The sequence below is a fragment of the Emydura macquarii genome, unplaced genomic scaffold (genome assembly GCF_026122565.2).
Source record: "Emydura macquarii macquarii isolate MOO-44397 ecotype Brisbane River unplaced genomic scaffold, CSIRO-AGI_Emac_v2 contig_1119, whole genome shotgun sequence".
Taxonomy (NCBI): domain Eukaryota; kingdom Metazoa; phylum Chordata; order Testudines; family Chelidae; genus Emydura; species Emydura macquarii.
In genome coordinates, this window is record NW_027131256.1 from 10,593,885 (window position 1) to 10,611,507 (window position 17,623).

General features: G+C 44.2%; 1 protein-coding gene across 1 annotated transcript; it reads left to right on the forward strand.

The window, feature by feature from the left end:
* Positions 1-1,859: 1,859 nt before the first annotated feature.
* LNP1 (leukemia NUP98 fusion partner 1) lies at positions 1,860-17,278 on the forward strand. The gene is made up of 4 exons (XM_067546153.1): positions 1,860-1,915; positions 4,803-5,042; positions 14,061-14,306; positions 16,795-17,278. Exons 2-4 carry the CDS (start codon positions 4,893-4,895, stop codon positions 16,939-16,941), a joined length of 543 nt encoding a protein of 180 aa, XP_067402254.1. The 5' UTR covers positions 1,860-1,915; positions 4,803-4,892; the 3' UTR covers positions 16,942-17,278.
* The last annotated feature ends 345 nt before the right edge of the window (positions 17,279-17,623 follow it).

A 17,623-nucleotide genomic window follows, 5' to 3' on the forward strand; every position in this document is an offset into this window, starting at 1 on the left:
CCTTATGCACATGCTTAATTTTAAGTCATATGAGGTCTCTGGAGCTCCTCACATGATAAAAATTAAGCATATGAAGTATTGCCAACTGCACATATTAAAAAAATTATGATTCAGTCACTAAAATTAATGAGGTTAGCTCAAAAAACAATAAATTGGAGCAGTGGTGGTGGGATGTTATTTGCCTTCCGGCTTTTGAGCCTTTACGGTACACTCTGATCACATTTTTCAAACTATTCTCTACAACCATAGAGGCTAAAAACTGACATTTTCCTTAAATGAAAGCTGTGATTCTCCTGTATTTATATAATGATATATAACTCATAGATGCAGCCCTAATTGACATCTCTGGTGTGAGGTCCATCAAGGATCAGACACTAGTGAAGGATCAGATGTATGAGAACTCTACTCTGCCATGCCCTCTCCCCACCCAATTCCAACCACAACCAGCCCTACCACACCACTCCTTCCTCTTATGATTGGGACATGGCTGACACAGGAGACAGTTCTGGCATCTCTACCAGCCTTGCGCTAGCAGGGATTTCCCTAATTCATGAGGAAATTCTCCACTGGCCCTGCCAGCCATTTTAAGGTCACTTTGCACTACTTACCTAGTACAAAGATGTCTTAGCAGATTTGAGAATTTGGCCCCTCAGTTTGTGCTTAGAGAAATCACTTACCAAAATTGTTCCTAGCTTTTCAGCAGAACCCCGGCTATTTCCTCTCCCCAAACAAAAGAGAGAGAAGTAAAATTCATCACGGCAGCTATTTTTTTTTGCCTGGCGCCTTCCCCCTAGGAAAGGTGCCATTGGTGCTGCCATTGACTTGTCAGGAGCACTCACCTGAGAAGAAAAGTTTGCCGCTGATGATGTTGATTCTGCTTGTTTGACGAAAGCACTCAATGGAGGGAGAAAAGGGGGTTTGATCGTAACTGCTGCTTTTTTGTCTAAAACATTCAATGGAGGAAGAAAAACTTTGGTGGTTGAGGAGGAGAAGGAGGAAGAAGCTTGCTTGTGTAGAGATCTTACTGGAGGGAGGGGAGCAGTTGCCATTGATGATGATGATGATGATGATGCTGGTGATTGCCTGCCTGACACTCTCAGGGGTGGGAGATGACCATTGTTCATTGATGCTGATGGTACTTGCCTGATTGGAGATCTGATTGGAGGGAGTGGAAAGGTTGCCATTGCTGCCGCTGTTTGCTCATCTGGCGCACTCACCTGAGAGCAAATAGAAAAGTTTGCTCTGTTATTTTTTGCTCAGCTGCACTAAACATTTTGCACCCTGCAGGGAGGTTGATGGCTTTCTTAATAGGTAGGAGAAAAATGTGTTATTTAAAGAACTTTGCTCATTATTCCAAACAAAAGTGCCAAAGATTGAAAAGATCAAAGAATGTTAAGGTTGCCAAGGGAAACACTTGAAACATGGGTGATATGAAAATGAAGGTTGTCCATGCAACCTTTATTCTGCCCTCTCATGCCTATGCATTATGACACTTATTAACATGATCACCATGACATAAATACCCTTCTTTCCCTGACCAGGTTGCAGTAACCACTGTTTCTTTTCTTCTCCATTCTTTTCTTTCCTACTAAAACATTGGCCAACATACTCCTGTTCTGTCTTTCCCTTCCTTCAGTGATTCTGTAGACAAGAAAACTGGATGAACTCTGACTGAAAAAGAGTCAGTTTCCCCTTTAGAAACTGGCACTAAACACCTTGAACCAAGTATGCACAGGCATCTCATCATGCAAACAAAATTGGCTGCCAGCTCACGGTGTGCTGGTGCAGCACAGAATTCTCCCCTTACCTCTCCGCCCCCCAGTACAAGCAGAGAGATCCCTGTTGTAGGCAGAGAAGGATTTAGATTGATTTCTGCCTCCTCACAGTGAGAAATGCAGATGGCTGTGGGATCCAGGTATGTGAATAAATATCTTGATGGTATATAGCTCTTAGTGTGAGTCGCTCAAACTCAAAAGTCCAATTCAGGAGGTTTGAGGTAGTTTGATTTTTTTTTTTTTTAATAGCCCATACACCCCATCAATACTAGGCCAAAAGACACTGCAGCCAACTCTTGGTTGCCATCAATGCATGCCCGCAATGCCTTTGGAACATTTTGCATCCACACAGTGAACCAGTGCAGTCTATAACCCACAGCTAAATGGAAAGGCACACCTGTTGTAAATGCATTCGTTCCTCTGGTTCTTCAAACTCTATCTCAAAATACAGTGCCTTGCCTTTCTATCTAAGACCCCCATCACCATAGTTAAGAATAAGATTATGTCACAGAAGTCACGGATTCTGTGACTTGCAGAGACCTCCGTGACATTCTCTGCATCAGCTCCAGCTCCTTGTCCCAGGGCAGCAGGGCCAGAGCTGTCAATGGGTGGGGGCTCCGGAGCTCTGAGCTACCGCGAGCAGCAGTGGCCCTAGAACTCTGGGCTGCTTCGGAGCTCTCAGTTGCCACAGGCAGCGGGAGTCCCAGAGCTCTCTGTCACTGCGGGCGGTGAGGTTCCTGCAGCTGTCAGCCGCTGTGGGCAGTGGGGACCCTGGAGCTTCGAGCCACCAACACCAGAACTCCCAGCCACCATGGACGGCGGGGCCCCAGCGCTGTCAACCATCATGGGCAGCAAGGACCCCAGAGCTCTGAGCTGCTGGGCTGCGGCAGGTGCTGGACCCACTGCCCTCCCACAGCAGGGCTCGGACTCTCATTCCCTCCCACCACCCCCCCAGCTCAGGTTTCAGTCATCTCCCTGTCAGCCCCTGCCTGCCTCCACCATTATTTTTAGTAAAAGTCAGAGAGAGGTCACAGGCTTCCCTGAATGTTTGTTTATTGCCGGTGACCTGTCCATGACTTTTACTAAAAATAACCGTTACAAAATCTTAACCTTAACCATAGTATCGGAGTGCCTCACAACACCTCCACGAGATAGGGGAGTGCAATTATCCCCATTGTACAGACAGGGAAACGAGGCACAGACAGGATGAGTAACTTGCTGAAGGTCACACAGGATGTCTGTCGCGGGAGCAGTGAATTGAATCCAGGACTCCCAGGCCTAAGCTAGTGCCCTAACCAGTGGGCCATCCAGCCTCTCCGACTCGGTCCTACAGCATTCTCTGCCCCTGGTATCCCATTGGCCAATTCCACAGGCAGTCCCTAGGACCTGATTCTCCATTGCCCTGCATCTTGTGCAGCCATTTACACCAGTTCAAAGGTAGCGTGAAATGCAACCAAATCAGAATGGCAGCTTGTGTTTTAGATCCATCCACCTTGCGCTCAGTTTGAAATGCTGTAAATGGCTACACAAGGCCCAGGGCAACACAGAACCACCAATTGTTCTAGGGAGGCAACATTGGCCCTCAAACACTCTTGTCACACCTGAGATTCTTTTAGTAGCACTCGCAATTCCTTTGCAGCACTTTATTTCTACATGCGCCTCTAGCACAAGGGCGCCCGTGGCAGGGGGCGGGCTGAAAGCAGGCTGAGCCGGCCCCCTGCCGCGGGAGCCCTAACTGAGGGGAATTGGAACTGGCTGAGTAAGCTTGCATGGAGTGGGGCCAATGAGGAGCAGCTGCAGGGCTTGTTAGCCAGGCACTAGAAAGGCTCACAGGAAGGATGGGGGGACCATGGCAGGAGGGTGCGCTTTCCTTGGTCAGTGGCTGAAACCGTGATGCCCTTGGGGCTGTTAGGCTAGCCTGTGTATTGCTAGATGGTGGTGGGTAACAACCTGCAAATAAAGCGCACTGGTGGGAGCACGAAGCTGACGTCTGTGCATGGTTTTTGGGAGCAGAGGACCTGAGCAGAGGCAGGCCCTGCGCAAACCTGCTACAGCGCCCCATGGCAGAATTGCCTACAGCAAACATGTCCAGCCCACCAGCAACTGATACTCAGTATTTGAAAACAGCCCGCTACCCTCCCACATAGAGCGCCCCTGTGGTTTTGGGCCCGTCTCCCCATAGAAGGTGAAACTCACCCCAGAGCAGAAGGACTACACAACACATGGTCTTTGCACCACTGGAGCCCCTCAGTAAGAGCCATTTAGAAAGGAGGATGCAGTGCTACTGTTTGTGTTAGGTAGGCTCAGTCCCCGCGCAGTGAACACTGGGACTGTGCTTGGCCCAGGGCTCAAGTGGGCAGGTTTACGCTCCTTGCACCTTTTCCCCATATCTCTTTGTGCACTGGAGCAGGGCTAGGCCCAGCCTAACCACCATTGTGGGAGATGAAGGGGCCTTAGTGAAACGCAACTGATCTGGCCTTAAACGCTAAAATTCAGTGAACCGATGTTACCCCAGGTTGGCTGACATTGCTCACTCACAATAGATTATAAGAAGGTTTCTTGGCAGAGCATTGCTTCTTGCCAGGCAGGGCATATTTTTTAATACCAGCAGGAAGAACAGAGCCAAGAGTTATTTCATAAAGTCAGTTAAGCCTCAATAAACAGCTGTACCAGTTTCTGACCACTGTCAATATATCTATTTTCCTTCTCCAAATTACAAGCCCATTTCATATGAGAGCATGCACCTTCCAGGCATGTTTTTGTGGGCAACTGTCCATTGTTATTGACAGCTGATGCACTCAGCAACGATGAATATGAATTAGGCCACACATTTTCCTTGCCACCCTTCAGGCTGTGTGACATTGGGCATCTCTAATGGAAAGATTAAAAGAAACCTCATTTAAAATAGATTACTAGGGATTGGCTTATATGTTAACAGTGCCTAGAGCTACATTGGGTTGGATTGGTTTTTTGTTTAATTTGGCAGGGGGTGATTGAAACTACAGCCCCTTTCCCTCTTGTTGACAGATCAGTGTGTGACTGTCTGCTTGGCAGGCTGGTCTAACGGACATCTTTCCTGTCTGGTTGGGAGCTCCCCCCAGTTTGGAGTGTCTATACATGGAATATGAAGAGGATGATGACATTTCCTTTGCAAAATGGATGAGCAGTTTCTGGGGCCACAGCTTGATTGATGAGAATGAGAAAGAGGGTAGAGGCTACAGAAAACGCCAGACGCGAGCCCTTTGGGAAAGGAGAGCTTCCCTTCCAGTAAGAAGTGTGTGTGTGTTGTGGGAGCGGGATAAGTGCCTCATCAAGGGTCTGATCCTGAGATACTGTGGTGATGCGCGTGGCACATAGCTGAGTAATTGCAGCTCCTCTTGGCTACGCTGGGAGGTGTGGGTGCTCAGTGCCTCTCAGCATTAGGCTCCCAGTACCATTATAATGAAAGAAAGCTAGCCAACTCCAAGCCAGAAACACAAGGAAGAGGTCTCAAGGCATGGACGAGCAAAATGTTTTCACGCCTTAAGAGCTTACGCCATAGGGAGGCACGGATGGGCTGTGCTCACAGCATAAGGGAATGGGTGCGCTTTAATTATTTATTGAATAATTATTCTGTAAGAGGTGCTGAAGGAAAGTGAGAGGGGTTTAGCGTTATTCCCTGATGGGTTGGGTTCTGGGAGGGAGGATTAGGTTATCTCAGACTCTGCACCAGCTCTGATGAGTGAGCTATCGTATAGATCCTTTGTTGTTTAAGATTGATTTTTAATGTAACTTTTTACATCATGGGATGCTCTAGAAATAAAATGACTAATTATTTGTTAGAAAATGCATCACAGGAAAGCACCCAAGGGCTAACTCCATGTGGAAGGAGTGCTGCAGAAAGATGTCTATCCAGGACCCCCTGCTTCACTGCTTTTGCCTATCCATCTCATCTTCTTCTTCTTGTAAGGACCAAACCTGCACTCCTTGCTTGGGCAAAACTCCCACGGACTTCAATGGGAGCCTTGCCTGAGTAAGGAGTGCAGAATTACCCTTCCCCTCCACCCCCCCCCCCCTCCACCCCCCCCCCCAAAAAAAAGAAGACTGTAATCTCCTAAACCATTGCGGCATCGATAGTGCCTGCTGAAGCACCTTTTTATAAGGGTGAACTAGCATAATTATATGGCAAACAAATCTATATCAAAGAGGCTGCTCATGTCTGGAGTGACGTAGGTGCATAAATCTTTGTAGGATCAGGGCCTAATTCTGTAACTATTCTGAATCAGACAAGTCTGACCCTGCTCCCCTTAGCAACTGCTGCCTGCATGCAAAACTACTCCTTGAGGTCAGATTAGATGATCATAATGGTACCTTCTGGCCTTAAAATCTATGCATTTGTGAAACAAAAGACGCTATATGTAACAAAGCTTACTATTGTAGTGTGGAGATCCAGCTATTTTTGCAAGCCATTTTCTGCATTTACCCCTTGTGTAGAATGTTTCCTTTTTGAATTGTCATCCACCCAAGCTGCGCCCTTGGTTCCTTTACTTGTGACATCTAGTATGCTGTCGAGTTTTTCATTGTTAGAGTATGTTTGCTTTTTTAAAAACACTCTACTTGGGTACTTTGGTCGAGTTTAGGGGGCAGGTTGAAACTGCAACCCAAATTCACCAGTTTTGACCTGTCCAGTCATGTTCATTCTTTTCAGTCATATATTGTGGGCCAGATCCTGGGACGGAGCTATGCTGAGTGGTGACTCCACCTTAGGGTGTGACCAGAATATATTCAGACAACCATAAGTTTAACACAACCTTTCCTAGTACACAAATAAGTTTGTGAGTTTTGCTGTCTGTGGGTTTTGTCCCTCTCAGAACAGTATATATAGGAGCCATACATCATACTTAAAGTTAAGCATGTGCTTAAATACTTTGCTGAATAGGGGTGGTTTCCTGAATCAGAAGCCTAATGGCTGCTGCCTGGAGTAAAGCGAGGGAGGACTGGGATTTTTCCCAGAGGCCACGATAACCAATCAATGGTAGTTTTGCTGTTAACTTTGATGGAACTAGGAATTGTCACTTCTGTTAGTGGACAAATTCATCTCAGTTCAGTGGAGTTACACTAGGGATACATTTCATCTGGTTTGTTTCTCAGTCTCAGGACAATATATATAAATAAAATTTGAGACTAGAGATGTCTGACCTAGAAACCTGACCAATTTGCAATGAACAGGGTTGAAAAATGAAGCTTCTGATCTGTTTCTAAAAATGATACAAACAGTGGCACTTATTGTTTCTTAGAATCCTCTCCTTTAGCCATTTCACCCATTCACTCCCAGGCTAGACCTGCCATTGCATGCACGTGGTCACTTAACACAATGGGCAATGCAAGATATCTGTGTCTAGCCATGTAAAGTGCGGCTTGACAAAGCCCTGGCTGGGATGATTTAATTGGGGTTGATTCTGCTTTGAGCAGGGGATTGGACTAGATGACCTCCTGAGGTCCCTTCCAACCCTCATCTTCTATGATTCTAGGTATACTAACTAAGATTTGTATAACTCCCCCTCCTAACTTCTATAAGAAAATTAATAATAATTTCCACTTTTCATTTCAGGATCCTAATATACTGTAAAGACATTAATGAGATGAACCTCACAGCATGTCTCTGATGTATTATTATCATTCCCATTTTGCAGAGAGGAAGCGGAGGCACACAGAGCTAAAGTGCTCAGGGTCACTCAGTGGGTCATTAGCAGATCTGGGAACACAACTCAGGAATCCTGGCTTCTGCGCCCTGCTCTAACTATTAGGCCATATTCCCTGACTAAAATTTGCACTGCCATTCCTTCCCAAAAAATCTTAGTTGTATACCATGGCATGTGTGTCATATGCTTGCCCATACGTGTGAGCCAGTGTTACACATGAGAACTGCCGTCAGACGTTCCAGAGATCTATTTCAAATCCTTCGATTAACTCAGTGCCCTCTGAAAACTTTAAGTCTAGTGGGTTATGATGCCTTGCTAAAGTTCCTGTGACCTTTTTTTTTCACATTCCACTATCATTTATCATCCATCATTAAATATAATTCAGCTCAGGTCAATTTTTTTATGCCAAAGCATTTTATGCGTATGTCACATATGCAGAGAGAGAATTAGTCCCCTCAGTGCCAGACACAAATGAGACATGTGCCCTATTCTGGGTATTTGCAAATTATAAAACTTCGTCTCCTCAGTTTTTCTGAGTGGAAAAGTGAATTATGTGGAAGGAAGAAAAGCAAAGAGAGGACTTTATTTCTATATAAACATGTCCATTTTGCTACTGTCAGTGATGAATTTGATAAGCAAGCAACGTAAATGCAAGGGTAGAAATCATAGAAATATGTCTGGAAGGGACTTCAAGAGGTCATCTACTCCATCCCCCTGCACTGAGGCAGGACCAAGTAAATCTACACCATCCCTGACCATATCCTATTCTTAAAATCCTACAATGATGAAGACTCCATAAACTCCCTTAGAAGTCTATTCCAGAGCTTACCTATTATAGTTAGAATTTTTTTTTCTAATATCTAACCTAAAACTGCCTTGCTTCAGATTAAGCCAATAATTTCTTGTACTATCTTCAGTGGACGTAGAGAACAATTGATCACCGTCTTCTTTATAACAGCCCTTAACATATCTGAAGATTGTTATAAGGTGGGTCTTCGTTTCTCAAGTGTAAACAGGCCCAGTTTTTTTTAAACCTTTCCTCATAGGTCAGGTTTGCTGGGTTGCTGCTATTGAAATTACTGATGCTTTATCTATGGAGAAGCAAAACCAACAGTCAGACTGAAGGGTTACCTATCAGAATCCTATTAAAGAAGACAAACCTGACTCTAGGCTCATACCATTTTCAGGCACAGAATGCTTGGTTATGAGGTTCTTCAAGGGAAAGAAAGGAATGGACAGATAGTTGTGGATTCTGAATGTCTGATGTTCTGGGGCCTACACGCTCCAAATCCACTGTGGTTGTTGAGTAGGCCTCAACAAACAATCAATAGTAATGCTGGTATAGTGAAGAGCAGCTCTGTCGATGGGAGCTGAAGGAGCTTAAGAGGCTCAGGGCATTAATAAGTTTCTTCAGCAAAAATCAGTGGCTTATAAAAGGAAAAACATTTTATTCTCTGGACTATGAAGTTGGCATGAAACCTGCTTGTGATGGCTGGTGCTCACTGAAGGCATTGCCTAGTGGTTAGGGTGTTAGGCCTTTAGTTTGCCACATCTCTAGTCTTTCCCCCAGACCACCATCATGCCTGGTGTTGGTCTGTCTTCTTCGTTTGGGATGGAATGGACCCTCTGGTCTGGTTATCTGCTCAGTCCTATCTCCTGCTCAGTGTGGCAGGGTGCCTAGGAAGATAGGGGATCAGTTATTGACCCCATGAGCATCCAACCCTAGCCGGGGGTTTCAAAAGATGGGAAGGAGGGGAAGGCTAAATACAAAAGGAGAGTCTAGAATTTAAGGGGCTTCCTGACCTTCTCAGTGAGGGGAGATTGGGAGGGAAGCTCAGGCCCTTCCACTCCTTCAGACTCCAGCCCAGGGTTCCATGAAGGGTATTAAATATCCAGCACCCAGGAGCACATTAAGGCTGCCTGGGCTACTTCCTACAACCCACTCTGTTGTCCAGGTCTTGCAGCCTGTCCCAAAATAGTGACAGAAAAAGGTACTGATTGAATCTTCAGACCATTTGGGCTCAGCAGTAGGCTCTTCTCCTTCAGGAGAAGGCTTCTGCAGCACCTTTCCTCCAGAGCTCTCAGGGCAGGTCCTTCTCCCTGCCTTATCTGTCCCCATCTGAGCTGCCTGTCTCCTTTTTAAGCTGCACCTCCACGTGGAGCATGCTGTGCAGGTGCAGCTGGGTGGGGTCATCTGGGCCCTGAGTTGCTCTTTAACCCCTTCAGTTCTAGTGTGGGGTTTATATCCACCATCACACTGCTACACAAAAAAGTAGAAATGGAAACATTAAGTCTGATTTTCCATTATGCTAAAGCCCCTTTATGCTGGGCAGAAATGACCCACTGGCAACATCTGTGCCGATGGCTTCCCTAGCCATAGCAAAGCTGGAGAAGAGCACTATGCCAGACTTGCTCCCAGCCCTGGTATAAGGGGTAGACTGGGGGTGTATCAGGGCATTGGTCAGATTGCACTTCACCATGGCTATTGCCTGTGGGCCCTGGGAAGTGCAGCATAAATTAAAGCAGACCTGAATCTGCTCTGTCTTACTCTGGGAGTGGGCAGTCCCTTTGGCACCAAATGTATGGATTATTAAAACTCAGGAAGAGGCAGAAAGCCACTTGGATTATATCCAAGGACAATGCTTCTCAGCAGATCTCCTTCATTATGGGGACTACATTTGATTACTCTCTCAGGTCTCTGTTAGAGTCAATCTTAAATAATGGAAGAATAATTCCTGGTACTAGAAATAAATCTTGAAACATTCATACTCGGGAAACTGTGTTAAGACTCACATTCTCTATAGATTTACAGTCACAAAAGGATCATATACAGGAGCACAGCTAACATGCCATCTAGTAGAGATCTATAACACATAAACACGTTGTAGGAGGACGCTAATCACAACAATATGAGTACATAGATTGGTCTTTAATATGCCCCTGTCTCAATGATCTGCACTGAGACCTATTCAATGACCTTAATATGGCCTACTCAGTGATCTGTACTGAGGCAGAAACATATTTTTGAGGAAGACCTGTTCCCTAACTGGTGCCTTGTTGTAATATCTAGTATGTATTTTTCAGTCTGTCTCTTTCTTCAGATCTTGTTCTATAATTCTATATTGTGAATGCAAATTTTAAAAACGAGTTACTACAAAATAGAATATTTTCAAATACTACACAGAAAGAATGATAGAATATAATCCTGGATCTCAAAAGTGCTCTTGTTTTTGCCCAAATCACCCAAGAATAGACTCTAAAAGATTTTTCTGGTAATTGTTACACACTTTCTTTTCATTTCTGTAGAAACAGGCAGCTTGGATTTCCAGGGAATAATATACATCGACCAAGGAAACAGCTAGAAAGCTATAGTTTTTGCTCAGCTTAACATAGTATGTGTACTTTCTGCCCAAGCTTAATTGATTGCTTTTATGTACTTTTAAACTACAATACAATATGACTTAACAATATATATAGCCATATCGATCTGTTTGAAAGTTATGCTTCACAGTAAAATTAGTTTGACCAGAATCATTACAGCTTTTCTCAGACGTGATCATAATGCTGCTTGCTGAAGGAAGTTATGTTTGGAAATGAGTACTGAGGCAATACAGTGCAAGATTACTAGCCCTCAGGGCCAAGCGGTTTCATATGTAGTAAAAATGTGTGCAAAAGGCAAAGATTTGCAGAATTCTACTGCAAAAGTGGGATGTACAAGTTAACGATTAGCAGGACATTGAGTCACAAGAAAAATCTATAAAATAAGATTCCAGGAATGTCACTTTATGTATCACTCTGAAGCCTGTTATGTCTATCGAGTCAGTATGAAATGATGGAAGCAGCTACAAGCCTGGATGAGAGCTCCTTTTGTTCACAATATCACCAGGTTCAATCATCTCTGAGTTTCATGGTCTGTCAGCATCACATTTTCAAGTTCTCAGCCATTTTGACTCAACAAATTACCCCCCTGTGGTGTACAGGGATAGTGAGGCATGTATCTATGACATGCCAAGATCTTAGATCATTGTGATATCAGAGGTAACTCAACCATTCACCACCCTTCTTCTACAGCTAATTTGCATGCAACAGTTTCACTGGTTGTATGAGGGAGACTGCACAGATGGTGGATTACTTGGTCCAAATGTCACACTTGCACGTCCAACTGGCACCCGCACAATCCAACACAAATCTCCCAGCACACACCCCCACCCCAAAACGAATCAACACCATCACCCACACAACACAACCAGCACACACAATGATCCCAAACACACCCAGCCCCTCACTGCAGTACACACTCCTTATTGACCACCCGCACAAATCTACACAACTTTCCCTGCACAGCAGCACAGTCAGCACACACAATAACTCCAAACATCACTCTGAAGCCTTGAATGTGTTTTGGGTCAGTGTGAAGCAACGGAAAGAACTATACATGGTTGAGAATATCACCAGGTTCAGACATCACTGGGATTCACAGTCTGTTGTGGTCCAGTGTTTTAAGTTCTCAGCCATTTTCAGTTTGACACACGTGATGACTTTACTAATTACACCGGGCCACAGTGTGGGTTTTCAACTATTAATACGTTTGTAATTACTGCCCATGTGTGTAACTAGAAACAAGCAATTAAAAAGTCAAAATACATGTGCATGGGACTGTAGTGTCTTGCTGAAACTTGCATAGCTCTGTGCTGCTTCAAATATGGCAGCGTCTGGGCCTGTGCAAATGTAAATGTCAGTGAGATTTTCCATTTATTTATTTATAGTCCCTCAGAGTCTGAGCCAAGTCCACCCACTCCCTGTGTTCTTAAAAATCCACTGAAACTGTTTCATGCCATGCTGGTACACGGCTTTCTGCAGGCAGCCAGTTACTGCTCCCACAAGCAGTCCTAATGTACAATGTGCTTCCTGTAGTAAGGTATGTTATTTGTCTGTGGTATAGGGTGTTGTAGTTTGGCTTTTCACTGACTCTTCCTACGTTCAGATAGGCCTCCTCAATGTTTGTGGGTTATATGGATATTTTTTGGATCTCATGTTTGGGACCATGTTTGTGTTGTACGTCAGTGTGGCTGTTATACCAAGTGGGTTTAGCTTTGCGCTACCGCTACTAATCTAAGAGCCCTGAAGCCCAATAACAGAACCATTATTAGTGCATCAGGCCCAGAATGCACAATTCAAAAATTCGGTGGGTGTAAGAAATCAGAGCGGTCAGGCTCATAGGTTCTATCATGACTCCAAGAGCTAGAGTCGTGTAAGGGACAGTAGGAGGACGTGAATCACTGGAGTGGTATTAGCCAGAGGCAGCAGACATGAGATGTAGGGCCTAATTTTAAGAGACACAGAACGCCCAGTACACCAGATGCAGCCAATGGGAGCTGCAGGTGCTCAGCACATAAGAAAATCGGGCTCCAAATGCCTATGTATATATAGGGAATAGAGGAGAGTGAGCTCCACAGAGGCCCTTGCTAGAGCATAGCTCTGTAGTTGCTTACGAGCACACAGAGGAGTGGGAGAATCAGGCTATGGCCAAGGTCTCAGTCATGCCTTCTCCAGGGCAGAAAATGTTTCCAACCTCACCAGTGTCCCCTCCTTGCTGGGTGCTGCATGGGATGGGAAAGGCAGAATGTGCATTGAGTTTGTGGCTAGTGCACAAGCCCCATTCTGAAAAGGGACCTCATATTTAATGCTCTTTCCTATCCTTTCTTAGTATGTATTTCTAGACTGGGGGACAGATCCTCAGCTGGTGCAAATAGGTCCAGCTTCCTTGACCTTACTCTGATTGACAGCAGCTGAGGATCCAGCTCCAACTTCAAAAAACCACTATTGACTGTGTCGAAGACTACGTAACGCTTAGTACTTACATGTCACTGTAATCTTCTTCACAAACATTTAATTAATCCTCACAAAGGCCAGGAAACATTATCTTCTTTGGACAGCTGAGGAAACTGAGCTAAAGAGAGGTTAAGTCCAAATTTTTCAAACTTGGGTGCCTAAAGGCCTAAAGGCTACATCTGTGCTAACAAGTTTGCAGTTTGATTCCCAGTTCACGCCGACATAGCCACGCAAGCGCTCATCGAGCTAGCCAACTAAAAATGGCAGTTAGTGTAGCTGTGGTAACACGTGTTCAGGCAGAGTTGGACTGGTTGGTACTAATGTTTGTACAGGTTTGTGCTTCCGTTGCCCATGCTGCCATGGCTACACTATTGGTTTTAGCAGTCAGCATGAGTATGTCTACATGAGCTGGGAATCACTCCCCTAGCTCATAGGGTAGATGGAGCCACAGTGCCCTGATTTGTAGAGGTGCTGAGCAGTCACAATTACAGCTAGAGTCAATGGAAGCTGAGAGTGCTCAGCACTTCTAGTAATTAGGCTACTTATTTGAATGCCTAAGTTTAGGTATCCACATTTGAAAAATTGGACTAAGGGGCAAATTCTGCGCCAGCCTCTGTGAAGGGTCCCTTGGCAGGGTGGTTGCACTGCACAGGGCAGGCAGGATACAAGCGACTGTACAGGATCCTTCATTCATTCTGTAGCAAAGTTTGATGTACATAAAAGCTGCTCTGCTTTTCTACTTAATACTGAAGATTGACCTCTTCTGTTGCAGGCCAGGCTTTCGTCCATCCACGTGACAAGACTTCATGCATCTACAAAAACCCCTTCTTCAGGTCACTTGAAGGGTTGCAAGGAATTTCAGGAGGGCCAAGATATTAAATGCCACTGTCACATGAAGGCATGCAAAATAGCCTCGCCAGGCGGCTCGGGATCAAGTAGTAGATCAAACTCCATCCAGGAATTTTCAGAATCCTTTGAGAAGCAACTGCGTTTCAAAAGCAAGCGCTCAGTTTCTCTGGTAGGTAACCCCCGTTACAAGGTGCTTAGTCCACATAAGAAACAGTGAGTCCAATTCATCCCTTTGTCCTCAACGGGGGTATACCAAGCATGCGTTTGGATTAGCCTCTTAAATGAGGCAGTTTATACAGTAGCACGAACAGGCTTAATTTGATAATATATTGTTAGCCTGAACACCCTTAATGTTGTGCAATTATCTATACCAGTAGCTGGGGGGCTTCCAAAATAAGGTGACTGGCTGCCTGGGCTGACCATGGTAGTAAGATGTTTCAAATGGATTCTCCAGCTGTGCCAATGAAGTGTTACAATATTAAAATGTTACTGCTTTTTATGGCCGGCCAGGTACCTGCTCACCTTAGCTATGAAATCCTGCCCTCTTTCCCCTTGCTACTGACCCGTTTAACCATATAGAGTGTTGCTACTTAGATGGCCCCTGAAGCATAAGCATTTTACTATATTTTCTGCCTTTTTTGCCTTGGTGACCCAACCAGTTACAATAGTTTCTGCCTTTGCTCTGTCTTACAGTTCAATTTCCCAGGATTTAACAGATATTCTCCTATCTAACTATTCATAAAATGGAGAGAGAATAATACCTTTCAGCATTTTTTATTTTCAAGACCTTTTATAAAGGGACACTGTCAACTTGAATCACACTGCCTGAAAAGATTTTACCTATTGTTGCAAGTGAAATCTAAGATGACGAGAACTGAATAAATAGAGGGGAAATATTTCTCTCTCTGTTTCCAGTTTGTTTACTTTGCATTTGACAATGTTTCCTGTATAGTCATTTTCAGCTGTTCATGTGGTCTTTCAGACAGCAAATGGGAGAGAAAATCCCCTTTGCAAGGAGATGTGGTTATAAAGCCACAAAAATTGGTAGATGGACTCTGGGGCAGATGCAGAATCTGAAATGTCTTTTTAACTCTTGTAATTTTTTTGTTGTTGTGAGATTGCAAATTGATTCTGGTTCAGCAAGGCACTTAAGCAAGTGTCTTAAGCATAGGACTTCAATAGGACTACTCCTATTCATTACATTCAGTGGGGCCACTCACATTCTTCAGGGTTAGGCACCTGCTTATGTAAGTTGCTGGATTCAGCTCCACATTTAAGAGATTGGCTGCCCTATCTTTTTCAAAGACAAAAGTTATTTTAAAGGCACTGATTACATTTCTAAGCTGTCAACTGTTAGGGTCAGATCTTCATCTGGCATTAATTTGCAAAGCTCCATTAAAGTAAATTTGGCCACACTGGTTTACAAAGCTGAGCTGTAGTTTTAAAAAAGTTTTTAAATATCCTTTAATGTGATGAGTTAATATAAAGTGGAGTATGATACTTGGAGAAGAAAGGGTTGGCAGTGGGGAAAGGTAAGGGCCAGATATTCTGACTGGCTTTGCATGGTGGAACAGAGAGGAGATCTGTCATAAATGCCCTTCCCTTTAGTGTCTCCTGGCAGGAACCAGCCACAAAAATCACAGTCCTTGCATTTTAGTAATCTCTTTTTTTCCCACTAGGGACTGCCGAACTCAGAATTTATTTAATTTAGGACCTTGCACTGTTCCTTTTTGCTTTTCTCCATGTAATCATTCTGGTTTATTTATTGTTTCTAAGATTTTCCTATGGCTAGATAGTCCGTAAGTGCACAATACAGTTTGGATAAATCTACTGCATTTAATATACAAAGCTCTCACTTCTGATTGTTTATATTTAAAAGGAAACCAGAACAATAGATTCTCCTTGTGGTATAACTGGGGTGTTCTTTGGTTTGCCTTTCAGGCAGCCTGATCCTTCAAGGTGCTGAGTTCGTTCAAAGCCCCTTGAAGCAGGTGGGAGTTGAAGGTGTTCAGCACCTTGCAGGATTGGACATGAGGTGTCAAAAATATGAGTGAGAATTTGGGAGTGCACTTAAACTTGGATTTCAAGTTTAGAGATGAGAATTCCTATTTCTCTGAGCATTGGAAAAGTCTTCGAGGTGGTTTTCAGTCCATCCCTTACACTGCAACACAGGAAAGATACATGGGAAAGAGGCAATCCCATTCCACCCCATTCTCAATGTATCGCTTCCCTCTTGAAAGTTGCACTGATGACAGCTAATAACCTTCAACACCTGTGTTTGGGGAGGCCTTCAGAACCAAGAGAACATCATCAAGTCATATGGAGACTTCATTACAACCTGGATCAAGTGAGAGAGTAGCAAGACAAGAGGCTGGGCTGAAATCCCAAGGCGCCTTCTCCCTCAGGGCCCTTCAGATGGGTGATCCCATCCTGTAGGTGTGCAGCATACCAAGGTTATAGGGGAACACATGTTGCACCCTGCTGAGTTTTAGGGTGACGACTCTGGGGCCATGAGTTTGAGCCAGTCATGTTAATGCTGATTTGGCAGAGGTAGGTGACCAGCATTTTTATAATATCTTTTGGATGAAAATAATTATGAGTTTTTATCACTTTTTGAGGGTTTGTTTCTAATTTTCTCCATTCTATTTTCCTTTTAGCAACCTGAAGGAATGAAGGAGAGAAGAGAGAGGGTGAGGCTGTGTGTGACCAAGAGCAGGTCTCACAAGAAAGAGGGAATGAAGAAGGAGCCGAAGAGAGAGCAGGAAGAAGAAAGTCCAGAGGTTCCTGCTGGGGAAAAAGGCTAATAGCTTCCATCTGAAGCAGGCATTAAAAAGAGAGATTTCTGCATAAAAGGTTACACTGTATTGGAGTCATTCACTTTTGCATTCTAATTGAAAGAGTAAAGTGAGTTTTGTCGTTTTGCTTGACTAGAAGGAAGAGACCGGTTAGTTAAAGTAAAGTAAACCCTAAATTTTACAATAAAATTAACACAATGATACTTTTAAAACTGTTTCTATTGTCCTCTGTTTACTTTCTCCATGGTAAGTGTGACACTTGCGTTAGGGAGAGTGTGTGCCACGCTGGATCAAGGTTTAAGTGAGCACTGCATCATTTTAGTCGGATTTCGGTCAGATTTAGCTTCACAGTAAGACAGCCGGGGATGTGCTCATTTAAGAGGAGAATACACAGAGGTTGCAGAGCTGTGCAAAATCCCATGCAACCCACTTCAATTCAATTTCTGTTAAAAACTGGAAACTCAGCCAAGGCTTATCAAGAGGTTAGAGAGAGAAAAACCTCACACAAACTGCCAAGAACTGCACAGCTCTGATGGTTTGGTTTATCTTGGAAATGAACAATTTCTTTCTTTAAACACCTCCCCAGACATTTATTGAAGGAATAAAACAAAAGGAATACACGTCTTTCACTGAATATATCCCTGCTCTGTCTAAAAATCTAGCCCCTCACTGCTGCCTCACACCTCCCTGC